The 16,699-nt window shown below is 47.5% G+C and overlaps 2 protein-coding genes across 4 annotated transcripts in view; one reads left to right on the forward strand and one right to left on the reverse strand.

Annotated features, from left to right (window-relative positions):
• Positions 1–13,126, reverse strand: dnajc10 (DnaJ (Hsp40) homolog, subfamily C, member 10). 2 transcript variants are annotated; one of them, XM_076168091.1, is made up of 25 exons: positions 13,048–13,126; positions 12,529–12,767; positions 12,253–12,415; positions 12,128–12,178; positions 11,860–11,942; positions 7,831–7,962; positions 7,349–7,442; positions 7,175–7,252; positions 6,833–6,876; positions 6,457–6,522; positions 6,316–6,381; positions 6,122–6,211; positions 5,918–6,028; positions 5,472–5,586; positions 5,262–5,389; positions 4,283–4,399; positions 4,025–4,126; positions 3,736–3,796; positions 3,554–3,648; positions 2,573–2,706; positions 1,988–2,041; positions 1,618–1,765; positions 1,370–1,492; positions 1,083–1,190; positions 1–289 (listed from the first exon to the last, which is right to left on the reverse strand). In XM_076168091.1, exons 2-25 carry the CDS (start codon positions 12,730–12,732, stop codon positions 278–280), a joined length of 2,379 nt encoding a protein of 792 aa, XP_076024206.1. In that variant the 5' UTR covers positions 12,733–12,767; positions 13,048–13,126; the 3' UTR covers positions 1–277. The 2 variants fall into 2 exon arrangements, with proteins under 2 accessions (XP_076024206.1, XP_076024207.1); XM_076168092.1 differs by having other exon boundaries at positions 13,033–13,117.
• A 140-nt stretch (positions 13,127–13,266) lies between these two features.
• Positions 13,267–16,699, forward strand: part of nup35 (nucleoporin 35) — a 4,881-nt gene continuing 1,448 nt past the window's right edge. Inside the window, exons 1-5 of one of the 2 annotated variants that reach the window (XM_076168094.1) lie at positions 13,267–13,310; positions 14,924–15,079; positions 15,362–15,489; positions 15,685–15,742; positions 16,580–16,688. In XM_076168094.1, the coding sequence (XP_076024209.1) occupies position 13,310; positions 14,924–15,079; positions 15,362–15,489; positions 15,685–15,742; positions 16,580–16,688 (452 nt within the window). In that variant the 5' untranslated portion in view covers positions 13,267–13,309. Of the gene's footprint in view, positions 13,311–13,800; positions 14,068–14,923; positions 15,080–15,361; positions 15,490–15,684; positions 15,743–16,579; positions 16,689–16,699 lie in introns of those variants that run through there. The other variant, XM_076168093.1, reaches the window with a different exon arrangement.

Below are 16,699 nucleotides of genomic sequence, written 5' to 3' on the forward strand. Positions count from 1 at the left end.
TTCATGAATCTTTACCTTTTATTCCCAACCATATTACGTGTGTGTGTGTGTGTGTGTGTGTGTGTGTGTGTGTGTGTGTGTGTGTGTGGCCCACAGTTTTACTTCATAGAGTAAATACATAAAGTGGAGACAAATTAAAATCAAATAAAAACAAGTTAAGTCATGACGGAATCCATCTGTTTGTCTGTCTGTCTGTCTGTCTGTCTGTCTGTCTTATCAAGGAGTGTGTTGTCTTGTGTTGAAGTAGTCGGACTTGATGTCCCTCCCTCCAGTCGAATCAGAGTTCATCCTGCCAGAAAGAGACACTTTGTTAGTTTGTTAGGACTTTGATTAAACTCCCATAAACTTCAAAAATCTACATTAAAAATCAAGATATTTTGTTTATTTTTTCTATGTAAACAATGTGAGGAGTGAAAATAGCTCTACTGACTGGACTCACACTGCCATTACATGACTGGGGTGCCACCCTGTGGCCACAAACGTTCACTGCCTGCTTGAATACAAAAGCTGGAATACTGAGGCTTTCTTACATTGTTTGTTCATTTATTGATTGTTCATGTGGGCGGTTTCTAGTGTGTTATTATTTTTAACAATAAGAAGAAGAAGATGGCACAAAATGCTGCACAGGCAACAAACAAGACAAATATGAAGATAAAAGGGAAAACAAGTAAAGTAGTCAGTATGTAAGAAGATAACGGTGCCTGTGTTGTAAATAGATGACAGATTAGCCACATGCTACAATGGACCTGCCCAGTTTACATGGAAGTGGCTAAGTGGTGACCCAGATGTAAATATGTTGTATGTAGGTGGTTGCTAAGGTGTGAAGATAGTTTCAAGGTGCTCAATAAGGCACAAAGTCTAAAGTCTATAGTTTGTTAGAGCTCGGAGTGATGACCCTCATGGCCTGAATCATAATAAAGTAGCTCCTTCATGTTGTTGTTGTGGTGAAGTTTGCTCCGTACTGACTGCAGTCAGCAGGACGTTTGTGTGCTTGTTGTTGTGGCGTTTCCAGCAGGTTACTCGCCGGCTTCAGTTACAGCAGCATTGTGTTACTGTTATTCTGTGGGATTACACGCTCCTACCTTCAGGTTGTTATGTAACCGTGGTGACAGCTGCTGTAGTCTCTGTCTGATTATATCTGCAATCACATTAGCGTCCCGGCTGTTGATGGGTTCCCCGCTATGTCCATGCTGTTAAAACACACACACACACACACACACACACACACACACACACACACACACACACACACACACACACACACAATACTGAGAGGTCAGGAGAGTATGGGGATGGAAATAAGGTGTGTGTATACGTGTGTATACGTGTGTGTATATATCTATGTATGTGTGTATGTGTGTGTGCTCACCCTCCTGGTTCCAATGTGTGGGTAGAATCTGACTGTGGGGTAGGCAGTGATTCCTGCTGATTGACAGGTCTGATAGTGCGCCTGACAATCCACCTTCCCTGCTGAAACCTCACCTTTAATCATCTGTCAATCAATAACACAGACAAGGGCCCAGGGTCAAGGTCAGGGTCAAGGTCAGCAGGTTCTGAATGTCCTCTCCTGGGGGCTATGGGGTCAAAGGTTTTCAGGTCAGGGTTTGTGTGTCTTACCCGGGCCAGCAGCTCAAACTCCGGTGCAAAGTGTTGACAAGGTCCACACCAGGGGGCATAGAAGTCCACCACCCAGTGCTGGGGGCCCCCCAGGACCAGAGAGGAGAAGGAGGCAGGAGACAAATCCACCGAGAGCCTGGGCATGGAGCTACACACACACACACACACATTCACAGACACAAACACAGTGTATAAAATTGTGTTGTAAATAATTTGTGGGGAAATGTATTTAGTTTGAGATAAATACATTCCTTCATATTATTATTATTATTATTATTATGTTATCAAATATAATATGACTTGTGTGCATGTGTGTGTGTGTTTGTGTAAGAATTAAGATGAGAGCAGACAGACAGGCTGCATGTCTCACCTCAGTGCCCACACCCTCAGTGAATGAGCATCTCTGTGCCAACCGTTATAAGTCCTGAGAGACAGATAGACAGACAGACAGACAGACAGACAGACAGGTTAAAATAATCCCACACTGCGTCTCCATGCTTCAGATAAAAACACACACACATGTATTTATCTATGACAGAACAGAAGTTGATTGAAGCTCTTTAGTTTTGTTTTCAGGCTCAGATTAAATCAAAACTTTCAGGTTTAACATCATAAACTTCATAAACACAAAGTTCTAGTAGCTTTTTATCTTTGTTTCATTTATAAGAATGTGAAAAGTTGCATGATTCACATATTTAGATTGATTATATAATTGAGTTTTTTTTGTTCAAACCATTCTAATACCAATGAGAATGTGCACACATGTTTCCTGCCTCTTTCGTTGGACAAACGTCTGCCGTCACATGGGATTAGACCACAACATGGATTACATGGGCGTCCATGAGCTTCAGTCTGAGCTGCTCTGCTGCCCTCTGTAGGCTACACAGCTCATGACATGAGACAGTCTGCGTCCAGTCTTTGTGCTAAGCTAGGTTAAGGGTTCACAGGTACATACGTGTAACGGTCTGTTTGTCGGGGGTCGGCAGGGTACAGGCGAATTTCAGGGTACGCCCTCACGTTCTGACCCTGACAGAAGGACTGAAACTTCTGACAGTCTACAGAACCAACCAGGACCTGACCTGAGAGCAGCTAGACATACAGACACACAGACACACATGTTACTGTTTGTGCGCAGTTTGTTGGTTTAAAACAACGATGGAGATTAAAGCATCACCATGGTAACAGTATGTGTAGTCTTCAACAGATGAAATTCAAACTCTTGATCAAAGTACCAATAAATGAGTTGTGTGTAGAGCTGGGAGAGATGATCACACCCGAATCACCTCTGACATCAGCAGTAACTTCCTGTCAGTCACAACGTTTTAGTCTGTTACCAGATGGTGGCGCTATTGTGACCAAGTATTCATTTAGGTCTAACGCTGCAGCTCAATGTTAATGCTAAAGCTCTGAGCCAACTCTAAAGCTCTGAGTGAACTCTAAAGCTCTGAGCCAACTCTAAAGCTCTGAGTGAACTCTAAAGCTCTGAGTGAACTCTAAAGCTCTGAGTGAACTCTAAAGCTCTGAGTGAACTCTAAAGCTCTGAGTGAACTCTAAAGCTCTGAGTGAACTCTAAAGCTCTGAGTGAACTCTAAAGCTCTGAGCCAACTCTAAAGCTCTGAGTGAACTCTAAAGCTCTGAGTGAACTCTAAAGCTCTGAGCCAACTCTAAAGCTCTGAGTGAACTCTAAAGCTCTGAGTGAACTCTAAAGCTCTGAGCCAACTCTAAAGCTCTGAGTGAACTCTAAAGCTCTGAGCCAACTCTAAAGCTCTGAGTGAACTCTAAAGCTCTGAGTGAACTCTAAAGCTCTGAGTGAACTCTAAAGCTCTGAGTGAACTCTAAAGCTTATACATGTGTTGAGCGAGTACTGCATTGAACTGTTACTGAAAATACTACTGTACTACACTAAATCATCTGAGATTGTGTGTGTGCTCATTACCCTGGCCATACGTCTCCACTCCGGTATCAGAGCCTGACATGGGCCGCACCACGGAGCGTAGAAATCCACCAACCACATGAGACCTTCAGACCTGCCTGAACCACCGCCACCAAAAAAGCACCATTAGAAAACTAACAACCTTACTAACAAGTGTCCAGATTACCACCAAGGGCCTGCTCTACCTTTGACTCTGTCACTGAAGCTGGAGGGATCCAAGACCACCACAGAGGGGTTCACCAGGTCCTGCAGAGACAAAGAGATAGAGACCGAGACAGGGAGAGAGAGAGAGAGAGACGGGTAGAGAGAGATATGCAGAGGGACAGTTTTTCATTAGGACTAATCGTCTAGTGTTGGTGTTTGCATTGTTGGCCCAGTAGACCAGCAGGTTTCACTCTCTAACACTGTTATTGGGACCAGCAGGACTGGGAGTACCGATCTTGGTATACTCCTGTTTCAATTTGTATTTAGTACCTGAATGAACTCCAGGATCCCATCAGCCGAATGTTGACCTTCATACTCGTATACAGAAGAACCGTTAAAGATCACTGTGGTGGGATACGCCTGGACATTATACTGAGACAGAGACAAAGTGTGAGAGAGAGCCAAGGAGAGAGAGAGAGAGAGAGAGAGAGAGGGAGAATCAGACAAGAGAGAGAGAGCGAGAGAGAGAGAGAATATCAACAACCCGTTTCTGAACCATGTTTTGATGTACAGTCTTCATGTGTTTACCGTAGAGCAGAGCTGAGGATGAATGGTACAGTCCAGTGTGCCAAACTTCATCTGTCCAGCCAATTGGATTGAAGCTTTCCTCAGTTCAGGAAGTAAAGCTCGGCATGGAGGACACCACTAAACACAGCAAACAAATCTATTTGCTCAATCACTTGAAACGAAGCGTAATGAATTAATCATGTGTGTCTCAGGGCGTGTAACTGTGATGTCATCTCTTTGAATCTGAGCCCCACAGGAGCGATGGACCCTTCTGATCGCGTCCAGGGCTCCAACTCACCTCACCTGTTTTCAAGCCAGGCTGACCTCCTTCAGTGTGTGCTTAGTAAGGTACACCAGTGTCAACTTTCAAGATCTCCAGAGCATTCCAGAAAAATTCCACAATTGATACTTCTACTACTTACTAGGATGCACGTGAAGATCGGGGTTTGAGTGTGTGTGTGTGTGTGTGTGTGCGCGTGTGTGTTTGAGTTCCACATATGTCCGACTCTGAGGTGACCAGAGCTCAGACTTTGATGTGGGGCTCAGCTGAGCTCACACTGGACTCAGAAATGTGCACATGAAGCAGGAAGTCAGATTGTTTGGAGTGAGCTCGTTAATAAATGGACTCTTCATCCTTCATCACCTTCACCTTAACCCACACCAAGGGACGCACGTAAAGTTATTAAGACAAAACCATAATGTTGGCCGAGAGAACAATGAATGATGTTGTCTTAGTGGAAGTAAAATTATTTGAACCAAAAAGGATTGGAGGATTTCATTCATTAAAGGGAAATACTGATTTTGTCTGAATGTTGTGTTTCCTCTGTGTCTCTCCTCAACTGCACTGCTCCAATACTCATTTATCAGGTTCAGTTGGTGTGCTTTGGACCGGGCCGATGTGTGTGTTCATGTCTGTGTGTGTGTGTGTGTGTGTGTGTGTGTGTGTGTGTGTGTGTGTGTGTGTGTGTCTCAGGCTTTAGGTTCAAACTGTTTTTGTTACTGGAGCAAAGAAGTCGACGAGCCAAGGTTCCTTCCTGTCTGAGGGGAAGTTCTCCGGTCGAAGAGTCGTCACATGAGCTTGAACGCTGTCCTTCGCAAATCCCACAATGTTATAAAGGACGTCCTTACCTAAGGGCAGACAGGTCAGAAAGCAAACAAACCATTCAGTGGTGGTTGGATAGACAGAGTACAGTAAAAGTGAGGTACTGACCGTGGTGGATCTCAAAGTCGTTCACTCCAAGACCTTTGAAGACAGCGACACAAGATTTATGGATGTAGAGAGAATGACACAAGTCTGAGTCCATGAGACAGTCAACTCTGCCAACCTGGAGAGACAGACAGGCAGAGAGAGACAGACAGGTCTGAGTCCATGAGACAGTCAACTCAGCCAACCTGGAGAGACAGACAGGCAGAGAGAGACAGACAGACACAAGTCTGACTCTATGAGACAGTCCCCTCAGCCAACCTTAAGAGACAGACAGACAAAGGCAAATATAGTGAGAAATAGAGAGACAGACAGGCCGAGAGGGACAAAGAGTCAAAACAGGTCAAATGATGGAAATCTGCACTAGCATGTTAGAGACAAAAGAGAGAGACAGACAGCTAGAGAGAGTCATGGAAAGGAATAAAAAGGCAGACAGACAGACAGGCATGTACCTGGATATGGTCATTTCGGAGAAGCGCTCGTAGTTTCTTGTACTCGTTAGACACAGGGCTTCTGTCCCCAAATGTAAAAGTGACCAACCAGCGATGATGAGAGAGTTTTTTCTATACACACACACACACACACACACACACACACACACACACACAGTGTCAACAGAAGTACTTCAGTGTGTACTTGAATGTGTAGTGCAGTACCTGGAAGCTGTCCTTGCTCAGCAGTTCCAGGTCAGGCAGATGATTCAAGATCTGAGTGTAAATCTCTTTAATGTCCAGAGTCTTCAGCCACTGCAATACAAACAGACACCAAGTACTGCAGGGTTAGGGTTAGGGTTAGGGTGACCCTGACCCTGACCCTAACATCTAAACACAAAGGTGGTACGCAGTCTTACCAGCACACTGCCATCTAGCTGCAGAGAACTTCCAGGAGGGAAGAAGGCCGTGGCTCCACTGCTCACCTGGAGGTTCAACAAAATGATGACACCCAATACTACTAATAACAGATACTGGAGTCCTGCAGTACTGAGACGTACCTGGAAGCTGTCACAGAGCTGATCCTGAGCAGTGCAATCCATCCAGCCCACCTTAACCAGACCATCCTACACACACACACACACACACACACACACACACCATTATTCCCATATGCCAACACACAAACTTACATTTCCACAACTCCTGCTTGAATACAACAATTGCACTGTGGTTCCCAAGGCTACGCTATGATCTCTAAGAGGGAGCACGTTCACATTTACTGTTAGCAACGTAAGTGTCACACACACCAGGAGTCCCTGAACCCCTCAGGAGACCCACAGTATGAATGATGTACAGTACAGACATACTGCAGTACTGTTGGCACACATGCTGCCACTGATAAACCACAGTACATCAGAGCTGCATTACTCTTACCAACATGCCTGCAAGCTTCTGCCTGGTACTGTGCTCCAAGCAATCTGAGAGAAAGAGGGAGAGACAGACACAGAGAGAGAGAGACAGAGTATGACAGAGAGAGACAGACAGACAGACAGACGGACAGACAGACAGACAGACAGACAGACAGACAGACAGACAGACAGACAGACAGACAGACAGACAGACAGACAGACAGACAGACAGACAGACAGACAGAGGGTTATAGGTTTTTTAAGTGCACCAAGACATACATTGTGTAATGGTTATTTCATGTTTACCTCTATGAAACTAGAAGACAAACATTCTGTCTGTGTGTGTGTGTGTGTGTGTGTGTGTTACCTCCAGTGTGGGAGCAGAAGGTGATCAACCAGCCCTGTCCAGAAGAGAAGGCACTCTCAATCTCACTGAACAGGTTACCTAGCAACAACGCCAAGACAGCCAGTTGAGTTGAGACATGTAAACATGTAAACAACAGCACCAGGACGAGGGCTGAGTGAGTGAGTGAGGCTTTACCCTGCCACAGCTGAGTCACAGAGGTCCTGATGAACTGCATGGAGAAGTGCAGCAGGTTCTCCTTTGAGCGCTCCCCCTGAAACTTCTCTGGTTTCTATGGCAACAGACAGTCAATGTCAACAGTCAGTAAACAGACCTGTAGTTTAACAGACTGATGGTAAACAGACCAGGGGCCTGGACTGTGGACAAAGCCCCTGTGTGTGTAAACTGAGGCTATAATCAGGCTATAAGGAAAGGGGCGGAGTCTATTGGAACGAGATGGAACAGTCTTGTGTGTCATACGTGTCTCACGTCAGAGGAGCTTGGCCCTGCCTTATACGGGGAGAACCCCTAAAGATACGTCAAGGGGACCCTGCAGGTACATATGCAGCTCCGGACCAGGCTAGCTGTGCAGAGCTAGTGACATTGGACATAGCTGCTTTATAGTCCAGGCCTCTGTCCCGTCGCTAGTTAAACAGTCAGTAAACAGTCAGTAAACAGACCTGCCCCGCCCTGTAGATGAACAGACTCGGGTAGCTGTTGACGCCCTTCCTCCGGCACAGATGGTTGTTGTCTCCACAGTTCACCGCTCCAATACGGATCACTCCGTCCATGTCCTTGGCAAACTCCCTCCACTGAGAGAAAGTGATACAGGTGGACAGACAGACAGTTATTTGAGGTCCATCTTCACTGTCAGACATGATTTTTTAGATTCGCGTCCTAATGCAGACATTTTACTCGGGTGATTACAAAACCTCCTTTAAAGCAACATGGGCAACAGGCAATGATTGACAGGAAGTCATTCTGCCCATTTTCTTCTACAAACCTTGATGTTTATTTCCTGAAACCTCTAAATAAATAATCTCAAATATAACTTAGTGTGTTTGTACTATAGGAGCCAACAGGTGGCAGAGAGAGAGACAGAGAGAGACAGAGAGGGAGAGAGAGACAGAGAGGGAGAGAGAGACAGACAGAGAGGGAGAGAGAGACAGAGAGGGAGAGAGAGACAGAGAGGGAGAGAGAGACAGAGAGGGAGAGAGAGACAGACAGAGAGGGAGAGAGAGACAGAGAGGAAGAGAGAGACAGAGAGGGAGAGAGAGGGAGAGAGAGACAGAGAGGGAGAGAGAGACAGAGAGGGAGAGAGAGACAGAGAGGGAGAGAGAGACAGACAGAGAGGGAGAGAGAGACAGAGAGGGAGAGAGAGACAGAGAGGGAGAGAGAGACAGAGAGGGAGAGAGAGACAGAGAGGGAGAGAGAGACAGACAGAGAGGGAGAGAGACAGAGAGGAAGAGAGAGACAGAGAGGGAGAGAGAGGGAGAGAGAGACAGAGAGGGAGAGAGAGACAGAGAGGGAGAGAGAGACACAGAGGGAGAGAGAGACAGAGAGGGAGAGAGAGACAGAGAGAGACAGAGAGAGACAATGAGGGAGAGAGAGACAGACAGAGAGGGAGAGAGAGAGAGACAGAGAGGGAGAGAGAGGGAGAGAGACAGAGAGGGAGAGAGAGACAGAGAGGGAGAGACAGACACAGAGGGAGAGAGAGACAGAGAGGGAGAGAGAGACACAGAGGGAGAGAGAGAGACAGAGAGGGAGAGAGAGACAGAGAGGGAGAGAGAGACACAGAGGGAGAGATAGAGAGGGAGAGAGAGACAGAGAGGGAGAGAGAGACAGAGAGGGAGAGAGAGACACAGAGGGAGAGACAGAGAGGGAGAGAGAGACAGAGAGGGAGAGAGAGACAGAGAGGGAGAGAGAGACAGAGAGGGAGAGACAGAGAGGGAGAGAGAGACAGAGAGGGAGAGAGAGACACAGAGGGAGAGAGAGACAGAGAGGGAGAGAGAGAGACAGAGAGGGAGAGAGAGACAGAGAGGGAGAGAGAGAGACAGAGAGGGAGAGAGAGGAAGAGAGAGACAGAGAGGGAGAGAGACAGAGAGGGAGAGAGAGCCAGAGGGGGAGAGAGAGACACAGAGGGAGACAGAGAGGGAGAGAGAGACACAGAGGGAGAGAGAGACAGAGAGGGAGAGAGAGACACAGAGGAAGAGAGAGGGAGAGGGAAAGAGAGACAGAGAGGGAGAGAGAGACACAGAGGAAGAGAGAGACAGAGAGGGAGAGAGAGATACAGAGGGAGAGAGAGGGAGAGGGAGAGAGAGACAGAGAGGGACAGAGAGGGAGAGAGAGACAGAGAGGGAGAGAGAGACAGAGAGGGACAGAGAGACAGAGAGGGAGAGAGAGACAGAGAGGGAGAGAGAGACACAGAGGGAGAGAGAGACAGAGAGGGACAGAGAGGGAGAGAGAGACAGAGAGGGAGAGAGAGACAGAGAGGGACAGAGAGAGAGAGATAGAGATAGAGACAGAGAGACAGACAGGCAGACAGACAGACAGACAGACAGACAGACAGACAGACAGACAGAGAGAGGGAAAGAGAGAGACAGACAGACAGACAGAGAGAGAGAGAGAGAGAGACAGTGTGTTTGTACCGTAGGAGCCAGCAGGTGGCAGAGAGAGAGACAGAGAGAGACAGAGAGGGAGAGAGAGACAGAGAGGGAGAGAGAGACAGACAGAGAGGGAGAGAGAGACAGAGAGGGAGAGAGAGACAGAGAGGGAGAGAGAGGGAGAGAGAGACAGAGAGGGAGAGAGAGACAGAGAGGGAGAGAGAGACAGACAGAGAGGGAGAGAGACAGAGAGGAAGAGAGAGACAGAGAGGGAGAGAGAGGGAGAGAGAGACAGAGAGGGAGAGAGAGACAGAGAGGGAGAGAGAGACACAGAGGGAGAGAGAGACAGAGAGGGAGAGAGAGACAGAGAGAGACAGAGAGAGACAGAGAGGGAGAGAGAGACAGAGAGGGAGAGAGAGACAGACAGAGAGGGAGAGAGAGAGAGACAGAGAGGGAGAGAGAGGGAGAGAGAGACAGAGAGGGAGAGAGAGACAGAGAGGGAGAGAGAGAGAGACAGAGAGGGAGAGAGAGGGAGAGAGACAGAGAGGGAGAGAGAGACAGAGAGGGAGAGACAGACACAGAGGGAGAGAGAGAGACAGAGAGGGAGAGAGAGACAGAGAGGGAGAGAGAGACACAGAGGGAGAGACAGAGAGGGAGAGAGAGACAGAGAGGGAGAGAGAGACAGACAGAGAGGGAGAGAGAGAGAGACAGAGAGGGAGAGAGAGGGAGAGAGAGACAGAGAGGGAGAGAGAGACAGAGAGGGAGAGAGAGACAGACAGAGAGGGAGAGAGAGACAGAGAGGGAGAGAGAGACAGAGAGGGAGAGAGAGACAGAGAGGGAGAGAGAGACAGACAGAGAGGGAGAGAGAGACAGAGAGGGAGAGAGAGGGAGAGAGAGACAGAGAGGGAGAGAGAGACAGAGAGGGAGAGAGAGACAGACAGAGAGGGAGAGAGAGACAGAGAGGAAGAGAGAGACAGAGAGGGAGAGAGAGGGAGAGAGAGACAGAGAGGGAGAGAGAGACAGAGAGGGAGAGAGAGACACAGAGGGAGAGAGAGACAGAGAGGGAGACAGAGACAGAGAGGGAGAGAGAGGGAGAGAGAGACAGAGAGGGAGAGCGAGACAGACAGAGAGGGAGAGAGAGAGAGACAGAGAGGGAGAGAGAGGGAGAGAGAGACAGAGAGGGAGAGAGAGACAGAGAGGGAGAGACAGACACAGAGGGAGAGAGAGACAGAGAGGGAGAGAGAGACACAGAGGGAGAGAGAGAGACAGAGAGGGAGAGAGAGACAGAGAGGGAGAGAGAGACACAGAGGGAGAGACAGAGAGGGAGAGAGAGACAGAGAGGGAGAGAGAGACAGAGAGGGAGAGAGAGACACAGAGGGAGAGACAGAGGGGGAGAGAGAGACAGAGAGGGAGAGAGAGACAGAGAGGGAGAGAGAGACACAGAGGGAGAGACAGAGAGGGAGAGAGAGACAGAGAGGGAGAGAGAGACACAGAGGGAGAGAGAGACAGAGAGGGAGAGAGAGAGACAGAGAGGGAGAGAGAGACAGAGAGGGAGAGAGAGAGAGACAGAGAGGGAGAGAGAGGAAGAGAGAGACAGAGAGGGAGAGAGACAGAGAGGGAGAGAGAGACAGAGGGGGAGAGAGAGACACAGAGGGAGACAGAGAGGGAGAGAGAGACACAGAGGGAGAGAGAGACAGAGAGGGAGAGAGAGACACAGAGGAAGAGAGAGGGAGAGGGAGAGAGAGACAGAGAGGGAGAGAGAGACACAGAGGAAGAGAGAGACAGAGAGGGAGAGAGAGATACAGAGGGAGAGAGAGGGAGAGGGAGAGAGAGACAGAGAGGGACAGAGAGGGAGAGAGAGACAGAGAGGGAGAGAGAGACAGAGAGGGACAGAGAGACAGAGAGGGAGAGAGAGACAGAGAGGGAGAGAGAGACACAGAGGGAGAGAGAGACAGAGAGGGACAGAGAGGGAGAGAGAGAGACAGAGAGACAGAGAGACAGACAGGCAGACAGACAGACAGACAGACAGACAGACAGACAGAGAGAGGGAAAGAGAGAGACAGACAGACAGACAGAGAGAGAGAGAGAGAGACAGTGTGTTTGTACCGTAGGAGCCAGCAGGTGGCAGTGTGAACATCGGGGGAAATAAAAGTTGACGAACCAGATTTCACCAGAATCCACTGCTGCTTCTGCAAGAGACACACACGCACGCACGCACGCGCACACACACACACACACACACACACACACACACACACACACACACACACACACACACGCAGTAATGTGACTCCAATCAAACTGGTTTGATGGGCAGATCATTTTCAATCTGGTTTTAATGTCAACATTAATCTGGGGACTCAATCACACTTACCAAAGTCCCCACTGTCTAAGGTGATGATCTCCAGATCGTCGTCATAGATACCTGGAGACAGACAGGTTGGCACATTAGAGCTGCAGACGGAGGTCACCCGTGCAGGCGTCACTGTGTTGACCTACCAAAGTCGTAGCGGTAGTAGCTCCAGCTCTCATAGCGTCCGCCCTGCTGCTCATCTAATCCCTTCTCTCCATATTTGTCATATTTCTTTCTCAAGTCTTCATCCTTCAGAACCTCATAGGCTCGATTCACCTGCAGGAAGCTCTCATGGGCAGAGGGGTCGCCCTGAAATGTAGGGGTCAGGGTTTAAACCGCACATTAGTGGGTTCCAGGGACAAAGGGGGGTGTTCAGACTGTGTGTGTGTGTGTGTGTGTGTGTGTGTGTGTGACACACTCACAGGGTTCTTGTCAGGGTGCATGGTGAGAGCCAGCTTCTTGAAGGCTTGTCTGATCTCTCTGGTTGTGGCCTCTCTGCCGACTCTCAGCAGCTCATAGTAATCTCCACTGCCAGAACAAACCAGGACCACGAGGACCAGCAGGAGCAGGAAGCAGACCCGGGTGTTCTGCACAGGTCTAACCCGAGACCCTAACCTGAACCACATCACAAGGGGGGCCACGAAAACCAACCAAACGGAACCTGCAACCAGACAGAAATAAACACAGAGAACACTGGACCAAACCGAGCTAAGAACTCAAGGAATACTGGACCAAACCGAGATATAAACACAGAGAACACTGGACCAAACCGAGCTATAAATACAGAGAACACTGGACCAAACCGAGCTAAGAACTCAACGAATACTGGACCAAACCGAGATATAAACACAGAGAACACTGGCCCAAACCTGCTGTGTTGATGAAGCTAAGGCTAATACATAATAAAACCTTTATTACGGTCTTACGGCGTCTTATTTCACCTGCGTTGCGTGGAAAGTTTGAGAATTCTGCAGATGAAGATCCGGTTCAGGTTCCGGTTTACAAGCCGGCATCAAGTTATAAGAATGATATGAGTAAAGTTTCCGTTTTTGACCTTCACAATGAGAACCTGAGAGGGGCGCTTCTATCAGGAGCTGCTGGCTTCGTGCTTTTATTCTGAAAAGACAATCTCTGACTTCTGGTGTTTGTGTGAGTTCACCCCGAAGGAGCTCGCGGGCCGCCTCCACATTCCAATGACGTAAGAGTAAGTCGGGTTGCTTTTAATAATAAAGTTCATGAGAAAATGGGTATAAAAAGGATGAATACATACAAACATTTTAGCCACACTTTGAAGTTTCAATTTATGTAGAGCGCTTATTTAGTTTTTATGCAAACTACTATCTAATAATTTAATGTTTCCTGAAAGATAAAGGTGATTTAAGACTTAAAGAACACGCACCACATCTCACACGTCTCAAAGAGTCATTGTCCTAATAATGGTTATAATAACAAATGTAATAACTGCTGGCGTTGCCTGTAGCAGCAACAGCTGTAACCAAAAGCTTCTGATAACTGGAGATCCGTTTTTCACATCAGGGGATTCTTTTGTAAAGAACTGCTTTATTTCAGCCACACCGGAGGGCTTTTGAACCTCCAGGTTAAAAGTCCTGCCTCAGTTTCTCAGTACGGTCCTAGTTCAACTTAAGATCCCAGACAATTTGCCATAAATTCCGAAAGAAGACGAACACAACCGTCACTTCCGTTCTACACCGGAAGTAAAGCGGTGTTTCCATGTTTGAATGTTCGGTCTTCTCGTGGCGTCGTGAGTTTTACTGACGGATGTCCCGGATTATTTTCTGTTAGTTTACAAATACATTTTGATACACTTTGGTTTCAAAGTCCCAGCTGCCTTTACAGTTAGCTTTTAGCTCTGGTTAGCTGTTTGTACTTTGGCCCAAAGAGTAGTTAGCTGCGTTAGCTTCACTCACTGCTTCTCAAAACGTTAAAAATGGAACTTCAAGGTAAAGCTGTTTACTAATACTGTGTTTATTTTCAGTGTCTTAATCAGTTTTCTTTATCTTCCAGTCTCAGTAATCTTTCTGTCTATAAGCTAAACGCTTTGGCTAACGGCTCGTGTTTAGATTGAAGTAAAGTTAGGACAGTAAATGTGAAGTGATAATAAATAGCTGCAGGAGGAGGAAGAAGAGGAAGAGGAGGTCCAGCAGAGAGAGACTTTGGACTTTTTTAAAAAGTGAACGTTACATTGGCTCAGATGAAGATGAAGAGGAACGAAGCAAAATACGGAAATGAGACGAATAAGAATGAAGGAGAAGCGACGACATGAAAGCTCAAAGAAAAGTCTCGTGAATTGGAGAGAGACGTTGTGACGGTTTGAGTCCAGTGACGGGAAGAGAAGAAGAGATCTGGTGACTTCATCAGAACAAATCTGCACCAATCACAGGAGAAGATTGATTTCAGATATCTGCTGCAGAAAATGTGACAGAATGGACGGCTCAACAATTAGAAATGTTTATGGAGTTAAGAGATGAAAGTAGAGGGTCAGGGGTCAGGGTTAGGGTCACTCCAAACATCTGGGAACGTAGGATATGAGTTTATATATTATATAGTCTCAGTCCACATGTGTGCGTGTGAGAGTGAGAGAGTGAGAGAGAGAGAGAGATAACAGAGATAACAGAGCTTGGACCTGTGTGGAGAGAGGATGAAGATGAAGATGTTTGTCATTGTTACACATTTGACTTCATCAATCAAACTAAGTGAAAACTGACAACAAGTCGAAGTTAGCAGACAGAAGTCCAATGTGAGTTTTGATAATGAAACCCTGCTGCTCCAGTTTACTCTGGTGTGTTTCTGTCTCAGTGGGCAGTGAACCAATGACCCTGGGCTCCCCCACCTCCCCCAAACCGGTTCTCGGTGCCCAGTTCCTGCCCGGCTTCTTGATGGGGGACTTGCCAGCCCCTGCCAGCCCACAGCCTCGGCCCTTCAGCCTGGCCACGCCCATCGTGGACAGCACAGGTACGCAGTGGACTCACGCCAGCTGGCCCGACGCACAGTCAGATAAAGGGTGTTCTTGAGACAATGCTTATTGAAGTTGTGTGTTGTCATGGAAATGTGTTACTGTTCATTGGTCAGTCTTTATTGGAGTTTATTTTGAAAACCCAACCTCACAGTAGTTGGGCCGATGCTGCTGGACATATTGAGAACTGCACTGATCATGTATGTGACGTGTATGTTATTAATGCAATGCTTCAGTTGACTGAATACTTGTTACTGTTGTGTTTACTGTTTATCCATTAGGAGGGGGAGGAGGCTCCGCCCCTCAGCCTGTTGTCCCCACCCCTAAGGATAAAAGTGGAGCCCCACCTGTCCGCAGTATCCATGACGACCTAGTTACTCTCGCCACACCACTGAACGCACACAGACAGGTCAGTTCAGAGACACAGTGAGACGGGCAGACGAGGACAAACACAAATATATTGTTGGCAACTGACATCTCTCTCTGTCTCTGTGTGGCCTGTCTGTCTCTGCGTGGCCTGTCTGTCTCTTTGTGGCCTGTCTGTCTCTGTGTGGCCTGTCTGTCTCTGCGTGGCCTGTCTGTCTCTGCGTGGCCTGTCTCTCAGTCATTTCCAGCGATCCAGTCTCCTCTTTCTGCCCGCCAGGCTTCAACTCCAGGAGCAGGTACACAATAAACTTCAGACAGTACAACTACACTAACTACACTAACTACACTAACTACAGTACAACTACACTAACTACAGTACAACTACACTAACTACAGAACAACTACACTAACTACACTAACTACAGTACAACTACACTAACTACACTAACTACAGTACAACTACACTAACTACAGTACAACTACACTAACTACAGAACAACTACACTAACTACAGTACAACTACACTAACTACAGTACAACTACACTAACTACAGTACAACTACACTAACTACAGTACAACTACACTAACTACAGTACAACACACACTATGTTGGCTCTGCACAGCAGCACAATGGACTGTAAATGAAAGAATCCAGATGTGCTTTAAGTGCAGACTTTGAACTTTAAGAGGATTTAGTGTGTAAGAATGTTTGTTTTGGTTTTGATCCTAATGATGGCTCTTTGGACCTCATGTTGAGAGTTGACAGCAACAGATTCCAAATGCAAGTTCCACTCTTGAAATGAACTCTGGAGCCGGTATCTGCTCCTTGTGAATGAAAGGATGAGGGACACACACACACACACACACCTGTCCATGGAACAGCTGAGCAGCCAATGGTCCAAGTACTTTTGGTCCCTTACAGATGGGGAGGCACATATAGAAACGGTTGTACTTCCTACAGGGTAAATCCTCTCCAAGCTGACAGTCTGCACTGAAAGCACATCTGGATTCTTTCATTTCCAGTCCAATGTGCTGGTGTGCAGAGCCAACATTGTGTTTAAGACTGTACACTCACTACAATACTCCAGTATATACTCACTCCCTCTCCACCCCCTGTCCTGTCTGTCTGCAGGTGTGCAGCAGGTGTGCCTGTCTCCAGCTCAGGTGGATCCGTTCTACAGTCAGGGCGAGTCTCTGTCCTCTGAGGACCAGCTGGACCAGACTTGGGTCACAGTGTTCGGGTAAACAGAAA

The sequence above is a fragment of the Genypterus blacodes genome, unplaced genomic scaffold (assembly GCF_046128005.1).
Source record: "Genypterus blacodes isolate CSIRO-AG114 ecotype Tasmania unplaced genomic scaffold, CSIRO-AGI_Gbla_v1 ptg000187l_1, whole genome shotgun sequence".
NCBI classification, from domain to species: Eukaryota; Metazoa; Chordata; class Actinopteri; order Ophidiiformes; family Ophidiidae; genus Genypterus; species Genypterus blacodes.